At 38.0% G+C, this 16319-nt stretch overlaps 1 protein-coding gene across 1 annotated transcript in view; it reads left to right on the top strand.

The window, feature by feature from the left end:
* ZNF518B (zinc finger protein 518B) overlaps positions 1–10602 on the top strand; it is a 37299-nt gene extending 26697 nt beyond the window's left edge. The window contains exon 2 of the mRNA XM_066573274.1: positions 6045–10602. Within this exon, the coding sequence (XP_066429371.1) occupies positions 6324–8528 (2205 nt within the window). The 5' untranslated portion in view covers positions 6045–6323 and the 3' untranslated portion in view covers positions 8529–10602. The remainder of the gene's footprint in view (positions 1–6044) is intronic.
* The last annotated feature ends 5717 nt before the right edge of the window (positions 10603–16319 follow it).

Here is a 16319-nt window from a genome sequence, read left to right as displayed (position 1 = left end):
GATTCTGCGACCTTTCCGCAATGATTGTGGAAGGGCAACGGGTCAGACGGCTCCCATTGACTTCAGTGGAAGCCGTCCGCACGGAATCCGCCTAGGAATAGAGCTTGCTGCCATCACCTTTTTGTTTTCCACCGAGCAGAAAATCGCAACTGATTTCCATGAGGACTTGCAAAAAGCAGGCGTTTAAAAAAAATCTGTACTGCTCATGTCCGATGGCTCACCATGCGGACGATCTGCAGTACAGATGAAAAAATGAAAGTAACAGGTACACACAGACGCCACTGCTCCCAGGGCCGGATTCCATGTGCAAAATCCAGACCTGCCGTGTGCAGGCAACCTACAACAGATGTTTTTTTTGTTTTTGTTTTTTTTAATTTGACTTTTAGAAAATAAAAAAAGTTAAAATTTTAAAAAGAAGAAAAATGACACAAGATATAGTGTGTTATTCAGAGGATGATTACAATACTCAACGTATTGCAGGAGCTCTATCTTCTTACTCAATCAGCTGAACAATTTTGATAAGAAACACTTCACATAACTGATTTTCAGTGTGCGGTTATCATATAATTGTGTACAAAGACAAATCTAAAATGGAAAAACAGGAATAAATCTAAACTAAACAGGATCTCTAATAAATACATTATATCTTAATGTAGACGTAGATTTGTACGAGGTCAAAAGCAGGGGATTCTAGTTTTCCTTTCTGATTGTTGTATAATCCAGTAGCCAAATTTGTAATCTTTTGCCTTTTATATAGTAATTTGGCTGGCACCCTTTAACCATTTAGCAGTTTGTTTCTATAGATCTACTAATACTCATTTACTTTGCACGTTTACTGTCACACTCTCTGTTGCCAGTTGGCTCCTAGCTTGTTGGGGCATATGCCACATCACTGATCACATTTAATGACTATTAACCTTTTAATATAATGCTTCAATTATAATTATATGAATCATTTTAGAATCTGGTTTTATAGGGATCAGAACTACAATTTTCTTATGCAGAGCTTCAAATTCCCTTTCATTTACATAACCAGAATTGTAAATCAGCCTAATACAATTTTTGGCTACCTGTTCTTTTTCATATGGGCAATTAGGAGGTCTGTAACTATAATAATATTTCAAAATTTCTTATAATACACTTTAATATATTAGATAATGGCAGTTCTAATACTTTGTGGTATGTAAAATGAAAATGGCTTTGTAGGTAAGAATTAGAGCATTAAAAGGTACTAGCAAAAATAGGTAGCCAATAGAGATGAGCGAGCATACTCGCTAAGGCAAACTACTCGAGCGAGTAGTGCCTTATGCGAGTACCTGCCCGCTCACTCCCGCAACTCACCGCTCTCCCCCACTTTAGAGACGAGCGGGCAGGTACTCGCATAAGGCACTACTCGCTCGAGTAGTTTGCCTTAGCAAGTATGCTCACTCATCTCTAGTAGCCAATGCTTTGACTGTTAAAGAGCTCATTAGAACTTGAAAAATAGCCTTCTGTTCCATTCAGAATAAATTGGAGCAAAGTTAGTTTGATTACTCTCTTGGCTAATGAAATGTAATATTACTTGTTAAGCCACTAAATATGTGTTTTAGTAGAATCAATATTAAGATGGGAAGTTACTCTTACAAGAAGATGACATCGAATTAGATTTGTGAGCCAAATATAACCTAGAATGAATGGAATTATGGATCATGGAATGGAATTTGGAAATAGAAATATTCGGGATAAGCATAAACAAGGAGCAAAAAGGACACCGAATTTTGGAAAGACTGCATTTGTAGCATAGGGATGTCAAGAGGAAATGGTTGACAGATATTGTTCTGCTCTTTTTTAAGTGTCTGTCCTTATTTATTGCTACAGAATCTTGTGTTTTTGAAATACTAAAAAATTTAATTAGTAGTGTGTTTGGGTTGCTTCTAGCTCATTGTATATGTTATTACACTTGTGGATTCTAAAGTGGTCTGGCATGTCATCATCCCATGCATGTGTACGTGCAAGAGTATAAGTTTATGAGAAATAACTTGCCAATGTATTTCATACGGCAAATACAAGAAAAAGAAAAATGTCAAGTTTTAAATTGTCAATTTATGAACAATTCCATCTGCAACGATTAGAGATGAGTGAGCATACTCGGCCACGCCCCTTTTCCGCCCGAGTACCGCGATTTTCGAGTACTTCCGTACTCGGGCGAAAAGATTCGGGGGGCGTCGTGGGTGAGGGGGGGGGTTGCAGCGGGGAGTGGGGGGGAGAGAGAGAGGGTGCCCCCCAAATCTTTTCACCCGAGTACTGAAGTACTCGAAAATCGCGGTGCTCGATCGAGTAATTACTCGAAACAAGTACGTTTGCTCATCTCTAACAATGATAAATGCTCTAAGCCTAGCCTTTAAACATCTATTATGCAGTAATAATTGAGAGAGCGACTTCTCTGTAAAAAATTTGCAGTTTTTTTTTTTTTTTTTTTTTGCTCTTTTTATTGAATAAAATGTTAATGAATATAGTTTCACTCCATTTTTGTGATATTGTGAAAAATTAGTTTTAGCCATTCCGAATGTTTTTGACTGCATGCCTCTTTAAACATGAGCATCCAATACTGATAAATATCATAGTGGGGAACAAATATTCCTATCCAAGCCTCAATTATTGTTTTTTCTTCTGCCTTCTCTATAAAATGAAAAAGTAGATACAAGGATGAGAAGAAAATTACATTTACATTTTTTTTCCTTTTCGCACTTCTAAATATTAGCTTTATTAGGGGTAATTTTTTTAAGGTTAAAATTAAAGTCCAAGTAAATATAAAATGGTTCAAAAGTACACAGAACAAATGTATGCATTAGTATTTTTTAGCATTTATTGAATAATTGGGTAAAAATGGTTCCCATAATTGTCCCTAGGCAATCAAATTAACCAAAACAAAGTTTTAAAAAGTGGTCTACTGAATGGTCTGTTTTCTTCATGAATATTACTGCACAAAGGTACAATATCTTATGTTCTTCTCCAATCATCTGTATGGCAGTCATAATGAAAAAAATAGCTTTAAACCTATACTTGTAGAAATAGTAATACATTGGAAACCCTAACCCTATAAGTCTCCTCAAACCTTCTTGGTGCTCTATCTAAGGAGAAACACACTAGCCTTCTCGACCCATTGAAATACTTTCACATATTAACTGGCTTGCCAATAAAGTGTAATTTTTCTACCAAAAGAAATAACCCCAAATCAGAACCAGTTACTGAAAGCTATTAATGTTTTACTCAAATGCATATTTATTTTGAGATTGTGTTGGTTTTATTTTCTGTCCACATGTTTCTATACAGTGGCCAATGTGAAAAGTTCAAGATTTCAGGATTACATATAACTGTAGATAATGACATGGAAATGTAGTGAAAAAATACAGTAAAAATAAGTTGCTGAACATTTCTGGCACATGTCATGATCTCATTTGTTTCATTTTTATGATACATTGATGCTTTGTACACTAGTTATTGTTTGTTGAACAATTTAATGGTGACATAAAAGTGCCATTTTCTTTTTTAATAATACTGTAATTGCTATTTTTAGTGCTCATTTCTATGTGTGCTTTTGGAATTGATATACTGTACCAATAACTAAAAGTTATTGCTGATGCTCCCAATTGAAATTTTTTATTGGATCATTTATTTATTGTAGCAAAATTATTAGGCAAAGGGAATATATGGGTACTATCTAAGGGAATGTATTACTTTTTTCATTTTAATAATTACAAATCTATACTGAAGCAATTTTTTTTCTGATCTGTTATTTTCTGTATATAGATTTTTTTTTTCTATTTTATTTACATGATCATAGTGACAGCCATCTTGTCTGAACTCTTGAAATAGTATTTCCATAGATGTGCCTGAATATGACAAAGCAAAGTCAGAAAAATGACCTGTTGACTTTTATGGGAGACGCGTTATGAGCATACTGGTGTCATGTGCAGGGAGGCGGAGTAGTGATGAGGAGCTGTGCTGTCCCCATCACTTACTGTCAATGTTGTGACTCTGTGTTATCTGCCTTATGCATTATAATAGATGTACTACCTTTCCCATTTCAGTGTCTTAGCCAACCACCTTCTCTGTCTCTGAGTCCACTGTAAAGCCCCATATACATGGGACAACTGTTGGGCAAACGATGCCCGACACTCATCCCTGCATGTTCTCGCTCCCGTGCTGTTGCTCAGGAGTGAGTATCGTTGGTTTGTAGTGGGGTGGCTGGAGGAGATTTCTCTCCTTGCTCTCCCCGCCCCTCTCCATTCACTTAACATAGCTGCTGTTCAGTACTGAACGGCTGCTGTTTACACTGAACGATCCTCATTCAGAATTTTAAGCTGCATAGAATCCTGAAAGATGATCAGTTAGTGTAAATAGCAGCCGTTCAGTACTGAACGGCCGCTGTGTAAAGTGAATGGAGAGGGACGGGTGGAGAGCGAGGAGAGCAACCCAGCTGCGAGCCAACTATACTTGCTCCTGTGCAAAAGCACTGGAGTGAGTACTTGCGGAGACGAGTGTCGGGCATCGTTTGCCTGACAGTCGCCCCTTGTAAATGGGGCTTAACAGAACAGGGGAATGACTTAGCGTTTGAAATGAGCTTGATGGACAGGCCACTTTTATACATGTCACCAACACTGGGAGCTGGAAGAAAGTGCTCTCTTGTGGCAAAACAAAGGCAGAAGTAGAACTGCCAAAACCAACACTGACAGCAGGAAACTGGTGAAGCTTTCCTTATAGAAATATGTAAGGTAGTATAGTAAAAAATGTATTTGCGATAGAAAGGTCTCCAGCACTTTGTTCCAATATTAAAGCAGTTGTCCGGGACTTTTACGGACTATCAATGACTTATCCTTAGGATAGATCATCGGCAGGAGATCATCGGGGGTCTGCTGCTATTGTATCATACTTACTGGTACAGGGGGTCACCCAGCATTTGTAAGCATTTTGATATAAAACACAGAAATTATTTTTCAAGATGCGTTTTTTCTGTTTCCTGTTTGAGACTGAACAGAAAAATTAAAAACAAGACCCAGATGTGAGCAAAGCTTTAAGAATCTAACTATTCTTTTGATTCCTAGACTTCCTGTTATCAGGTGTGTTAATTAATAGATTCCCTAGCGCTGAAGCTGGTGTACATATTGGGAAAACCCACATTAGAATGGCTGTATAATCCTATACAAAGGTTTTCCAGACTGATATTAAATGAGTCTTTAAATCCTTGGCTTTTATTTTAACTGATTTCTCAATATACAAATTAATTGTATTTTTTTTTTTTTCCAAAAACCCTTTCTAGAAGGATAAATAAAATGTTGTTTGTATAAACCATATTTGTCTTCCAGGTTTATGGCCTATGCATAGGATATACCATTACTGTGTGATCAGTGGGGTTTGACCCTTAGAGACTCCCAACGATTAGCAAAGGCACTTGCAGAAGGCCAGGCACTTGCTGGTGTGTTGCAGTCGTTTTTTTCCAAGCTCTTCACCCCACTTGTACATTTAGCAGTGTCTTCCACTGCAGCCCGGTCTCATTCACCTTACTCCAGAAGAAAGAAGAGACAGTGAGGCATGCTGATCAGTAGGGTCCCCAAGGATTGGAATTTCCACTGATCATATATGGCACTCTGTGCATAGGTTAGCATTTGTATTCATAAGAAAGCCCCTTTTGAAGTCCATTACTGTGTTTTTGTTTTGTTTTTTCCTTTTTTTTTTATGTTAGACATTTTTGGGACTTCTGTGTTTATTATAGGAGTGATGCTTTAATTGGCTAACCAGAAAAATTATATTTGCAAGCTTTCAGAGCACTTGTCTGTTAATTTGTACGATGGAGGAGTCTTTGTACTTTTAAAAGCTTGCAAATATAATTTTTCTAGTAGGTCAACAAATCTGTCACTCCTGTAATACATTTCTCTTTATGTTACACAAATATTTAATCTCCTGTATTGTTTCTGGCTAACATTAGTAATATGACATTTTTGCTGTTTTATTTGGTGACCTATTCATCCAACTTACTTTGCATTGTTTTTATTTGTATGTTTTAGGTTTCCGAAAGACACTTGCGCAATGTAAGATGCAGTAAACCTTCGAACTATGAAATCAAAACTTTCTCACTTTCACTAACTTCATGAATTTGAAGCTTTGAAACAATCACCTAAATATCTCATCACCTAAAGAAGATCTCAGCGACAGTTGCTTGATAAGTTAATGTAGTCATCCTCAAATACAGCATCTCTCTCTGTAAAACCGTGCTGAAAAAGAATAAGTATGTAACCCAAAGGGTGTTTTTATGTGAACAAGTAAGAAACATTGGGATAAGAGCCATGATGAATAGTATGCTGCAGAAACAAATGCTAGCAAAGTTCAACTGTGAAAAATGCAGATTTTCCACAAAAGACCCAAACAAGTACAGAAACCATGTGTCTCTTCACAATGACATTAAGTATGCATGCTCACATTGTGACTTTGTGTCTTACACTAAAACAGAATTTCAAAGACACTTGGTGACACATACAGGAAAATTTCCTTATACCTGTGGGTACTGCGGATATGGGGCCATAAGAAATGATTACATTGTCAAACACATCAGAAGAATTCATGGTGATGGCAAGATTCAGTGTTCTGTGAGCACCCTTGAAAATGAGTCCAAAAAAGCATCGATTAACATAACACAAACACAACTGACAGCACCCAATATCTTACAGAACAGCGCGCTCTCCGAAGACATAATAGACCTAACAACAGAAATGGACAGTATTGGCTCGAGTAGCAATGTTTTCCCCCCCAATGGGAATAACATTGCGGGTCGTGTAGAGGTTGAAGTAATTTCACCAGTAGACCGACAGCTATATCCATGGATACCCCTAACTGTGGTTGCACCATCATCTTTTAGAGTGCCCCCCAATTGTATTGCTCAAGTTGTAGAAGTGAAACCAGTGAACAGTGCATGTCACTTGGTTTTAAATTGTTTAAATGTGGTTGAATCCACTTTGCCAAATCAACCTATTAATAGTGAACATATTTATGAGCAGAAGCCTTTAAAACCTGATATCTCATCTAAGAACATAACAGAAAACTCAGATGGACCTTCATTACGCGATTGTGCTGTATTACACGATGACTGCCAAACGAATATGTTATACCCATCAAATACTCTTTGTGGACCCGAAGATGATCTACACACTAATGTAAAGTGTCCAATTGATAATACCAATGAAATAACGAATGCTGTCAATGATGATGCCAATGAAATAACGAATGCCGTCAATGATGATGCCAATGAAATAATGAATGCTGTCAATGATGACGCCAATGAAATAACGAATGCTGTCAATGAAGACGCCAATGAAATAACGAATGCTGTCAATGAAGACGCCAATGAAATAACGAATGCTGTCAATGAAGACGCCAATGAAATAACGAATGCTGTCAATGATGACGCCAATGAAATAGCGAATGCTGTCAATGATGACGCCAATGAAATAGCGAATGCTGTCAATGATGACGCCAATGAAATAGCGAATGCTGTCAATGATGACGCCAATGAAATAACGAATGCTGTCAATGATGACGCCAATGAAATAACGAATGCTGTCAATGATGACGCCAATGAAATAACGAATGCTGTCGATGACGCCAATGAAATAACGAATGCTGTCAATGATGATTCCAATATTATGGTTGATGACCTTGAGGAGTTTTCTGGAGGACCAATAATTTCAGCTGTATTTTCTTTAAGTTCTGACTCCCAAAACACCATTGAAGGTATACAGTGGGACTGTCCATTCAGCAGTCCAAAAACAAGTCAATCAAATGATGATGTTGATGCTCCGCACTCCTCTTTGAATCCTCCTGCAAGTCAAGAAGAACCTACTGTATGTGACTCAGAATTAAACATGCAGATGGACATTGACAAATCTCAAGATGTGCTCAAAAGCAGTGTTTTGGAAAGTGAAAATAACATGGAGAAAGTTAAAGAATGCATTGATCCTGAAATCCAGTTGTCTACTACGTTAGAACCAACAGATGTCAAGAAGTCTGAAAGTCAGCCATGTGTTCCTCAGAAAAGCAGAAAAGGTGGGCGTATATCGGACCGTCTTGGTAAGCTAGAAACAAACAACTTCAGTAAGCCCCAGACTCTCTTTTTATCCTATGACAAAAGGATAGTCATGCAGCCACTTTCGTGCACAATGCAGAGTTATAATACAATGACTTCTCAGGTGGATAAAGTTACAGAACAACTGCAGTTCCCAGTTAAAATGAGAAAGGAGAGTGCCAAGGCAAAGGTTAAAAGACTTGCAGCTCCAGCTTTGAAAATCAGATACCAGCCAAACATGAGAACTCTCAGACTACATCCTTTTAAGGTGGATCAGATGGCACATACACCATGCTACAATCAACCTGTAGTTGTATTAAACCATCCAGATGTGGAGTCAATAGAAATATCTAATATTATGAAAGCAATCCGAGTGTTTGAGGGCAAAATCATAAAAATAAGTTTATCTAAGCAAATGTGCAAGTATGTATGATAAGAAAAACCTGTAAGGTGTTAAGTATTGGACAACATATGTAAAACCTTTTAAAACTTTTCTCGGTTAGATTCATTTAGAATTCAGAATGGTTTCCCACTTTACATATCATTTTTTACCTTATTAGATGTTTTTGGGGACGTTCAGTCTTTGGGGATGTTCAAAATGGGTCTAATATGTACATTTTATTGAGTTTATGGGTCTGCATTGACTGTGTTGTGAATTAGGGCTAATTCGTCAATAGGAACTCTTGATTTTGCATTTTAGTGGTAATAACACCTTCTGAGCCTTACCACTTCATGAAGGCCTGGGATAAAGTTGTGAAGATTTTTCTACGTTTATGGTATAGCAATAGGATCTTGTATTTGATTCACTAACTCCTTCTCCCCCATGGATTATAATGGTGAGTGGCCATTCATGCAGAGTCACCTCCCCTCTGTAAAAGATCACATGGGGCATTCTTTCTCAGGATCCTAGCAATATGCCTTATATTTGTGTGTCCCAAAGGGAGTTAGTTACTATGTAGCTTGGACCTTAAGAGATCTGTTGATGTTAGTGGCTGTGTGTAGGATCAATTGATGTAGGAACTTGAGTAAATGCTCCAAAAACTCAAGATTTTCTGGCCAAAAATTAATTGTTTAAATTGACTCACTTCAGGCATATAAAACACAAAGACCTTTTTGATGGTCTCATGTGTACCACTAAAAACCTACTTTATAAGTGTTCCTTGTACTGTAAATTGTGTCTGCTACATGTTGTACGATTCCGTTCTGGTAGCCGCACTTTTCCTGACTAGCCCAACCATTTTTCTAACATAAGCCAATAGATGTAGAGCACTGAATAAGAACACTGGCATTTTGGATGGTAGCAGCAATTGTCATAACCAGACCCAACCATGTGCAACAGAGGGTCTTATAAGGAGGAAATTTATGTGACAAGAAACATCTTATAAACATGCTTTTGGGAGAACATGCCTAGGTCCTCGTATGTTTATTTGACTTTGTGGGTCAATTTAAAGAAGTATGAAATAAGTTATACAGGATTAAATTACATTTTAGGAACGGTGCCATTTTTGTCTATGGGTTATGCCTGGTATTACACCTCATCCTAATTCAACGGAAAAGGGATGAGCTCCAGTAACAGAATGGCGCTCTTTATTGAAAAAATGCAGATGCTGTTTTTCTAATGCTGTACAGGTCCTTTGATTTTAGCCTGGAGTATAATTTAAAATATAAAATTTAGTAGCAGACAAACTTGCTATTCATTCACGGTGTTCTTAGGGTTTTTTAACTGCCAATTTACATAACTTTTGTCAAGCGGTAAAGATAACATATTAAACAACCAGTATTAGGAAAGTCTTATAAATTTATCTCACCGGTGTTAATTGCCTATGAAGAAATGTTGCATTGCAATGTTCCCTGCAGCTTAATGTTTGGTTAGGAAAACTAGTACTGAGAAAAAAAAAATATCCAGGCAATCAATGTCATTTAAGCTGCTTTTTCTGGTGTACCACTAACAAAATTCAAGAATATGCAAAGGGTGACTTTTCGAGATCAACGAGGGTCCCAGTAGTTAAACCTGCATGATCAGTAAGTTATCCCCTATCCTGTGGTTAAAGGGGTTGACTGAGTTAAAGACACCCCATCACTGGGTCCCCCATGCGTAAGCTAAAAAAATCAGTGGTTGATCCCCATTCATCCTTCATCACTATTTCCGGTCTCCATTGTGACATTACTTGGCATGCTAAGCCCATTTACAAACAAGCTGCAGCAGCCAATGATGGCACTTAATGCTGTTATTAGTTGCTACAGCAGGTTTATGGGATGCCACTGCTGCCTGTAAACAGACTGGAGCAGGCAACGGGGGACAAACAGGGGAGAGGTGAGTAAATGCTGAAGACCAGGTTGCTCTTCCTTTTGAAGAAGTCTCTGGTCTGGCTGCCAAGCTAATTTGCATATTTTTCTGATGGGGAATTGCCTGAAAATAAGTCTTTATACATACATCCCCCTGGGTCGGTTGAATGAGAAACACAAACCCTTTAGGGTAGAAGATGGATGGATGGTGTGTGTGTATGTGTGTGGGGGGGGGGGGGGGGAGAATGGGGTAAAGATCAGAAAGAGGTTTTTTTATTCCCTTAAATGGTGACTCTTACTCATGAGCTGTTACAAGTATTGCCCTGAATAAGACTGTATTATTTGATTGTTGTCCAAGCCTCATATGTGGTAACCCGCACACTAGTATTTCCATCAGTGTTCTCTAATATGATTGGCTTTTGCTAGCAATATATGCTTCCATATAACTGTTATGGCCTCCTTAAAAGGCAGCAGATGAATGTATTATTCCTGATGGTAAGCTTCATGAGTGAGCTGGTGGCGATATTGTTTATTTGTTGAGATTATTAATCCCAATGCCTAATTTTATTTGTTGACAAAATTTTCATTCAGGGGATTATTGAGGTTCTAGGAGCTAATGCTTTGCCCATATTACATATAGAAATGGCTAATGAGTTAATGCATTAGGATCAAAGGTCTCTATACTCAACTAATGTTTTTAGTGGTGACATTTCTCATGCCTACAACTGTCTTTTGGTTCTGTACTACACAGGTCGTGAATACAGTGGTAAGGCTTGTCAATGGCGCCATGCTTACACCCTATAGAACTATTCTGGTATACAGAGATCTTTAGTGCTCCATCTGATGCCAAATACACTGGATTTTTTCCTGCAATGAATTTGTTTTAGAGCTTCTTGGAAAAATCTCTTGCCCCACACAGAGTTGCACAGGTTATATATAATATGTAGTACTTGGTCATATGAATAAGGTCTAAACTCCATTAGGAATGATCAAGAGATTTTTCTTTTAATTTAGTCCTACGGATTGTCTATAAACACCAAATGTCGCATATTGATGCTCATTAGCACAACTTAAAGATGACTTCTGATCTCTCCAGGGATGCGTTTTTGTAAATACCTTTATTTCCAATGGAATAACCATTCTGGAACATCTTTTCCTAGACTCTGCATTGTCCGCTTCTCTTATTCCGCCTGTAAATGTATGACAATATTCATAACTCATTGTTACCATTCACCTTGTGAATATATATATTGGTTGAAGATCCTCTTTAAAGGGGTTGTCCCAAGATATAAACTTGTACAGCACTTGGCTATCTCCAGCAGTTCCTTAGAGATGAATGGAATGGCAGTGCAAATCCTTAACCACAACACCATACAGTAGGACCTGTGACCCTCCTTCTCGTTATTGTTGGGAATCTCAGTGGTCAGAACCCTGCTGATCAAACACTTATTCCTTATCCATAGTTACTATCTGGGGATAAACCCTTTAAGTATACACAGATTATGTGGAGTTCTGAGGTGAACTGATTCCATCTCCTACACCTTAGACTTGAGAAACTCTAACATGTATAGAATTTGGTCCAATTTATTTGTTTCATTGTGTTACAATATCACTAGATGATTAGTAGTATGAATAACTTATTTAAATAACTGTTTAATTAGTTTAGAAATTCTTCTAGAGACATCTTATGAACTACAGTTATAAAGATGCTGCTCAGAACCTCAGTTGATATGAAGGGGTCATCCAGTTGTTGTAGTTAATGTGCCATTTAAAAATACTAAACTTTTTGGCAAACTGGGAAAATTCCCCTATTGAGTTTTGTTTTACTTGTTCAAATTGAACGTTAAAATGGTTTTATTCATTCTTGGTTTTATTAAATTGATACTGGGATGAGCAAGTTTTCCTAATGTAGAGACAAAGACTTTGGGCCTAGTGCTTCAAAACTGGACTCTCTGCTCATAGCAACCAATGAAGGATAAACTTTCACGTCTTAAACTGCTTCAAAAGAATGAGCACTGCATTGTGATTGGTTACTGTGAACGATAAGTCCAATTTGTGTTAAGACAGCTTTGATAAATGAGGCCTATTGTATTCAACCAAATGAAATTTCCTTGAAATTCTATTGATATTTCTTTTTCATTCTGTGTTTTATTTATGATTAATGGTTTTGCACTAGTCATGTTAAATAGGTATTTTTTCATGAAAAATATTGCTTTGTAAAATAAAGTTGTTTTTTTTTAAAAAATTCTTGTTTTATTTCCAATTTTGAATTCCCTTTTTTTTCACTAAAGAGGACCTGTCATGAAATAAAGTCATCGAGGCTAGCTGCATGTTGCTGAAGATGCAGCCCCTCCGACTCTGCCATTGGTTTGCTTGGTTTTCCTCTATACTTGACATTTTTTACCTGGAAGGGCTCTTCATACGTGCGCTCTAGGTGTACTCAATGTGTCAACTGGGCGATCTCTACATTCATTCTTATCGGACTGTCAATGAAGTGTTGCTTATACTGAGCATGTGGCCAGACTTCCTACTTATTGATTGTACAGCAATGAATGCTAAAATGTTTTATACAACCACAAGAGGTTGTTTCATCCCAAAAGAGCACCTTTGAGAATGCAATAACCGTAGCGATCGGCTGATCACTGTTGGTATGGATTGCATCACCTCTGGTATACAGCTGATTAAATCTTGGCTGCTAATACTTGAGTCACATTTTCAGAGTGGCTTTCTGTTCTTGCTACAATAAAAAGATCATAGCATCACAGGAGTGGTTTTCATGAAAGTTTCACTGCTTTAGTCCAAAAAATCCAGACATATAAAGTGTAATGTTTCTACAGAGTGATCTGACATTTTCAAGCATGACTGTGCAAAAAAATGCGTATACATACCATTCCCCCGACACTCATTGGTTACAACACAGATGTGCATCATTGTTAAGCATAGATCCTGACTCCATGTATCAATATTGTATGTCACTTGGATGATATTTACAATGCATTCGGAAAGTCTTCAGACTAGAGATGAGTGAGCGTACTCGCTAAGGCAAAGTATTCGAGCGAGTAGTGTCTTATGTGAGTACCTGCCCACTCGTCTCTATAGGTTCGGGTGCCTGCAGGGAGCGGCGGGGAGAAAAGGGGGGGGGGGCGAGATCTCTCTCTCCCCCCTGCTCACTCCCGCAACTCACCGCTCTCCCCTGCTGGCACCCGAATCTTTAGAAACGAGCCGTCAGGTTCTCGCATAAGGCACTAGTCGCTCGAGTAGTTTGCCTTAGCGAGTATGCTCGCTCATCTCTACTTCAGACCCTTTCACAATTTAACATGTCATGTTGTGGCCTTGTGCCAATTAATAATAAATTCACGTTTTTCCCCATCATTCTGCACTCAATACCCCATAATGACAAAGTAAAAACAGAATGTTAGTTTTTTTTCTTTTTTTTTTTTTTTTTTTTTAATTTACAAAGATTTCTTATTTTTTACATTGACGTATATGTTCTGACCTTTTACTTAAAGCACATTTTGGCAGCGATTACAGCCTCCAATCTTCTTGGGTATGATGTCACAAAGTTTGCACACTTGTTATTTGGGGATTTTCTGCCATTCTTCTATGTAGATCCTCTCAAGCTCTGTCAGGTTGGATTAGGACTGTCTGTAGACAGCTATTTTCAGATCTCTCCAGAAAGGTTCGATTGGGTTCAAGTCAGGGCTCCGGCTGGGCACTCAACAACATTCCCAGAGTTGTTTTTAAGTCACTCCTCTGTTGCCTTTGCTGTGTGCTTAATGTCATTGCCTTGTTGGAAGGTGAAAACAGCCCAGTTTGTGATCCCTTGCACTCTGGATTAGATTTTAATTATGAATATCTCTGTACTTTACTTAATTCAGCTTTCCATCAACCGTAACTAGTTTAAATATGCACAGCATTATGCTTCCACAAGTATGCTTCACTGTAGGGATGGTATAGGGCAGGTGAACAGGGCCTGGTTTCCTCCTGACACAACTCTTAGAATTGAGGCCAAAATGTTCAATATTGGTTCGATTAGACCAGGGGAATCTTGCTTCTCACCGCCTAAGAGTCCTTTAGGTGCTTTTTGCAAAGTTTGTGTCTTTTTTACTAACTGGCTTCTTTCTGGCCACTCTGCCATAAAGCCCAGATTGATGGGGTGCTGCAGTGATGGTTGACCTTCTGAAAGTTTCTTGCATCTATACACAGGATCTTTGGAGCAAAGCCAGAGTTACCATTGGGTTCTTGGTCACCTCTTACCAAGGCCATCTCCCTCCAATTGCTTAGTTTTGTGGGTCAGCCAGCTCTAGGAAAAGCCCTGGTTGTTCCAAACTTCTTCAAATGTAAGTATGTAAATGTAAATATGGAAATATGGCTGTGCTCTTGGTAACTTTCAGTGCAGGAGAATTTTTTCAGATCTGTGTCTCTACACAATCCTGTCTCTTAACTCTGCAGACAGTTCCTTCCTCCTCAGGGAGACAGAGAGACTCATTGCCAAAGAGAGTAAAACTAATGTTAAACTGTTCTTCAACTATATAAATAGCTTAAATTGGAAAGTCTTAGCACTTTAACATAGTTGCTTTCTCCTCATCACTCTCTATTATTTTTCCCTCGTTAATTTTTAAATGTTTTTTTTTTTACCAGTGTATTCACTCAGGAAAATGAAATATCAGATGAGATGCAGTGTGATAAAGTGAATTCTCCATTAAATGTCACTAGTCTAATCCAGGAAGAAATGCAGAGCCGCCTTAAAAAGATTAAAATAGACAAATTGCTGGGTTCTAAGGGAATTAAGAAATGTCAGACTGTTTCTAATATTTACAGACTCTATAATGTTGGGGTGTGTTCTACTGGATTGGTACATAGCAAATGTGGTGCTTATATTCATAAAGGGATCAAAAAGCGAACCTGGAAACTACAGGCCGGTAAGTCTTACTTCTTCTATTGTGGGTAAAATATTTGAAGGGTTTGTAAGAGACGCTATCCTGGAGTACCTCAATGAAAATAGCTGTGTAACTTCATACCAGCATGGGTTCATGAGGCTTGTTCCTGTCAAACCAATTTGATTAGCTTCTGCGAGGAGGTAAGTTCTAGAATGGCTCAGGGAGGGCCACTAGATCTTGTATATCTTGATTTTTTTATTTTTTTTTTCCCCAAAAAAAAATGTTTGATACTGTGCCGCATAAAAGTTTGGTATATAAAGTGAGAATGTGGGTAACTGACTCAGTAATAGAATGCAGAGGGTGGTTATGAATGCTACATACTTTGATTGGGTCACTGTTACCAGTGGGGTACCACAGGGGGCAGTATTGGGCCCTATTCTTTTTAATATATTAACAGTATTGTGGAAAGATTGTGAGCCTGACTCTATACCGGGAAAAATCTTTGAACAAATTATTAAACAGAATCTATGCAAGTACTTGGATAAAAATGGAGTACTTAACCAGAGCCAGCATGGGTTTGTAGCAAACAATTCAGACGAATTTAATTTCCCTTTATGACAGAATCACTGACTGGGTTGATCAGGGAAATGTGGCGAATATAGTATACCTTGACTTTAGTAAAGCATTTGACAAAGTATTTCATGCCATACTTATTGAAAAAATGACCAAATATGGGATTGACAAGGCAACTGTTAGGTGGATTCAGAACTGGTTGACTGATTGTACTCAAAGAAAGGTCATAAATGGCTGCACGTTCAAGTGGAAGATTGTATCAAGTAGGGTACCAAAAGGCTCTGTTCTAGGCCCAGTGTTATTCAACATTTTTATAAATGATCTGGAGGAGGGAATTGATGGGGAAACTGATCAAATCTGCCAACGACACAAAGCTAGGAAGGATAGCTAACACTAAGGAAGAGCGAGAGAGAGGGGGTATTCAAAAACAAATCTAGAAAAGCTTGAACAGTGGGCAGCGACTAACAGAATGGTATTTAACAAGG

The sequence above is a fragment of the Eleutherodactylus coqui genome, chromosome 7 (assembly GCF_035609145.1).
Source record: "Eleutherodactylus coqui strain aEleCoq1 chromosome 7, aEleCoq1.hap1, whole genome shotgun sequence".
Classification (NCBI taxonomy): domain Eukaryota; kingdom Metazoa; phylum Chordata; class Amphibia; order Anura; family Eleutherodactylidae; genus Eleutherodactylus; species Eleutherodactylus coqui.
The sequence above is the reverse complement of the archived record's forward strand: the minus strand, read 5'-3'. Positions and strand labels throughout refer to the sequence as shown.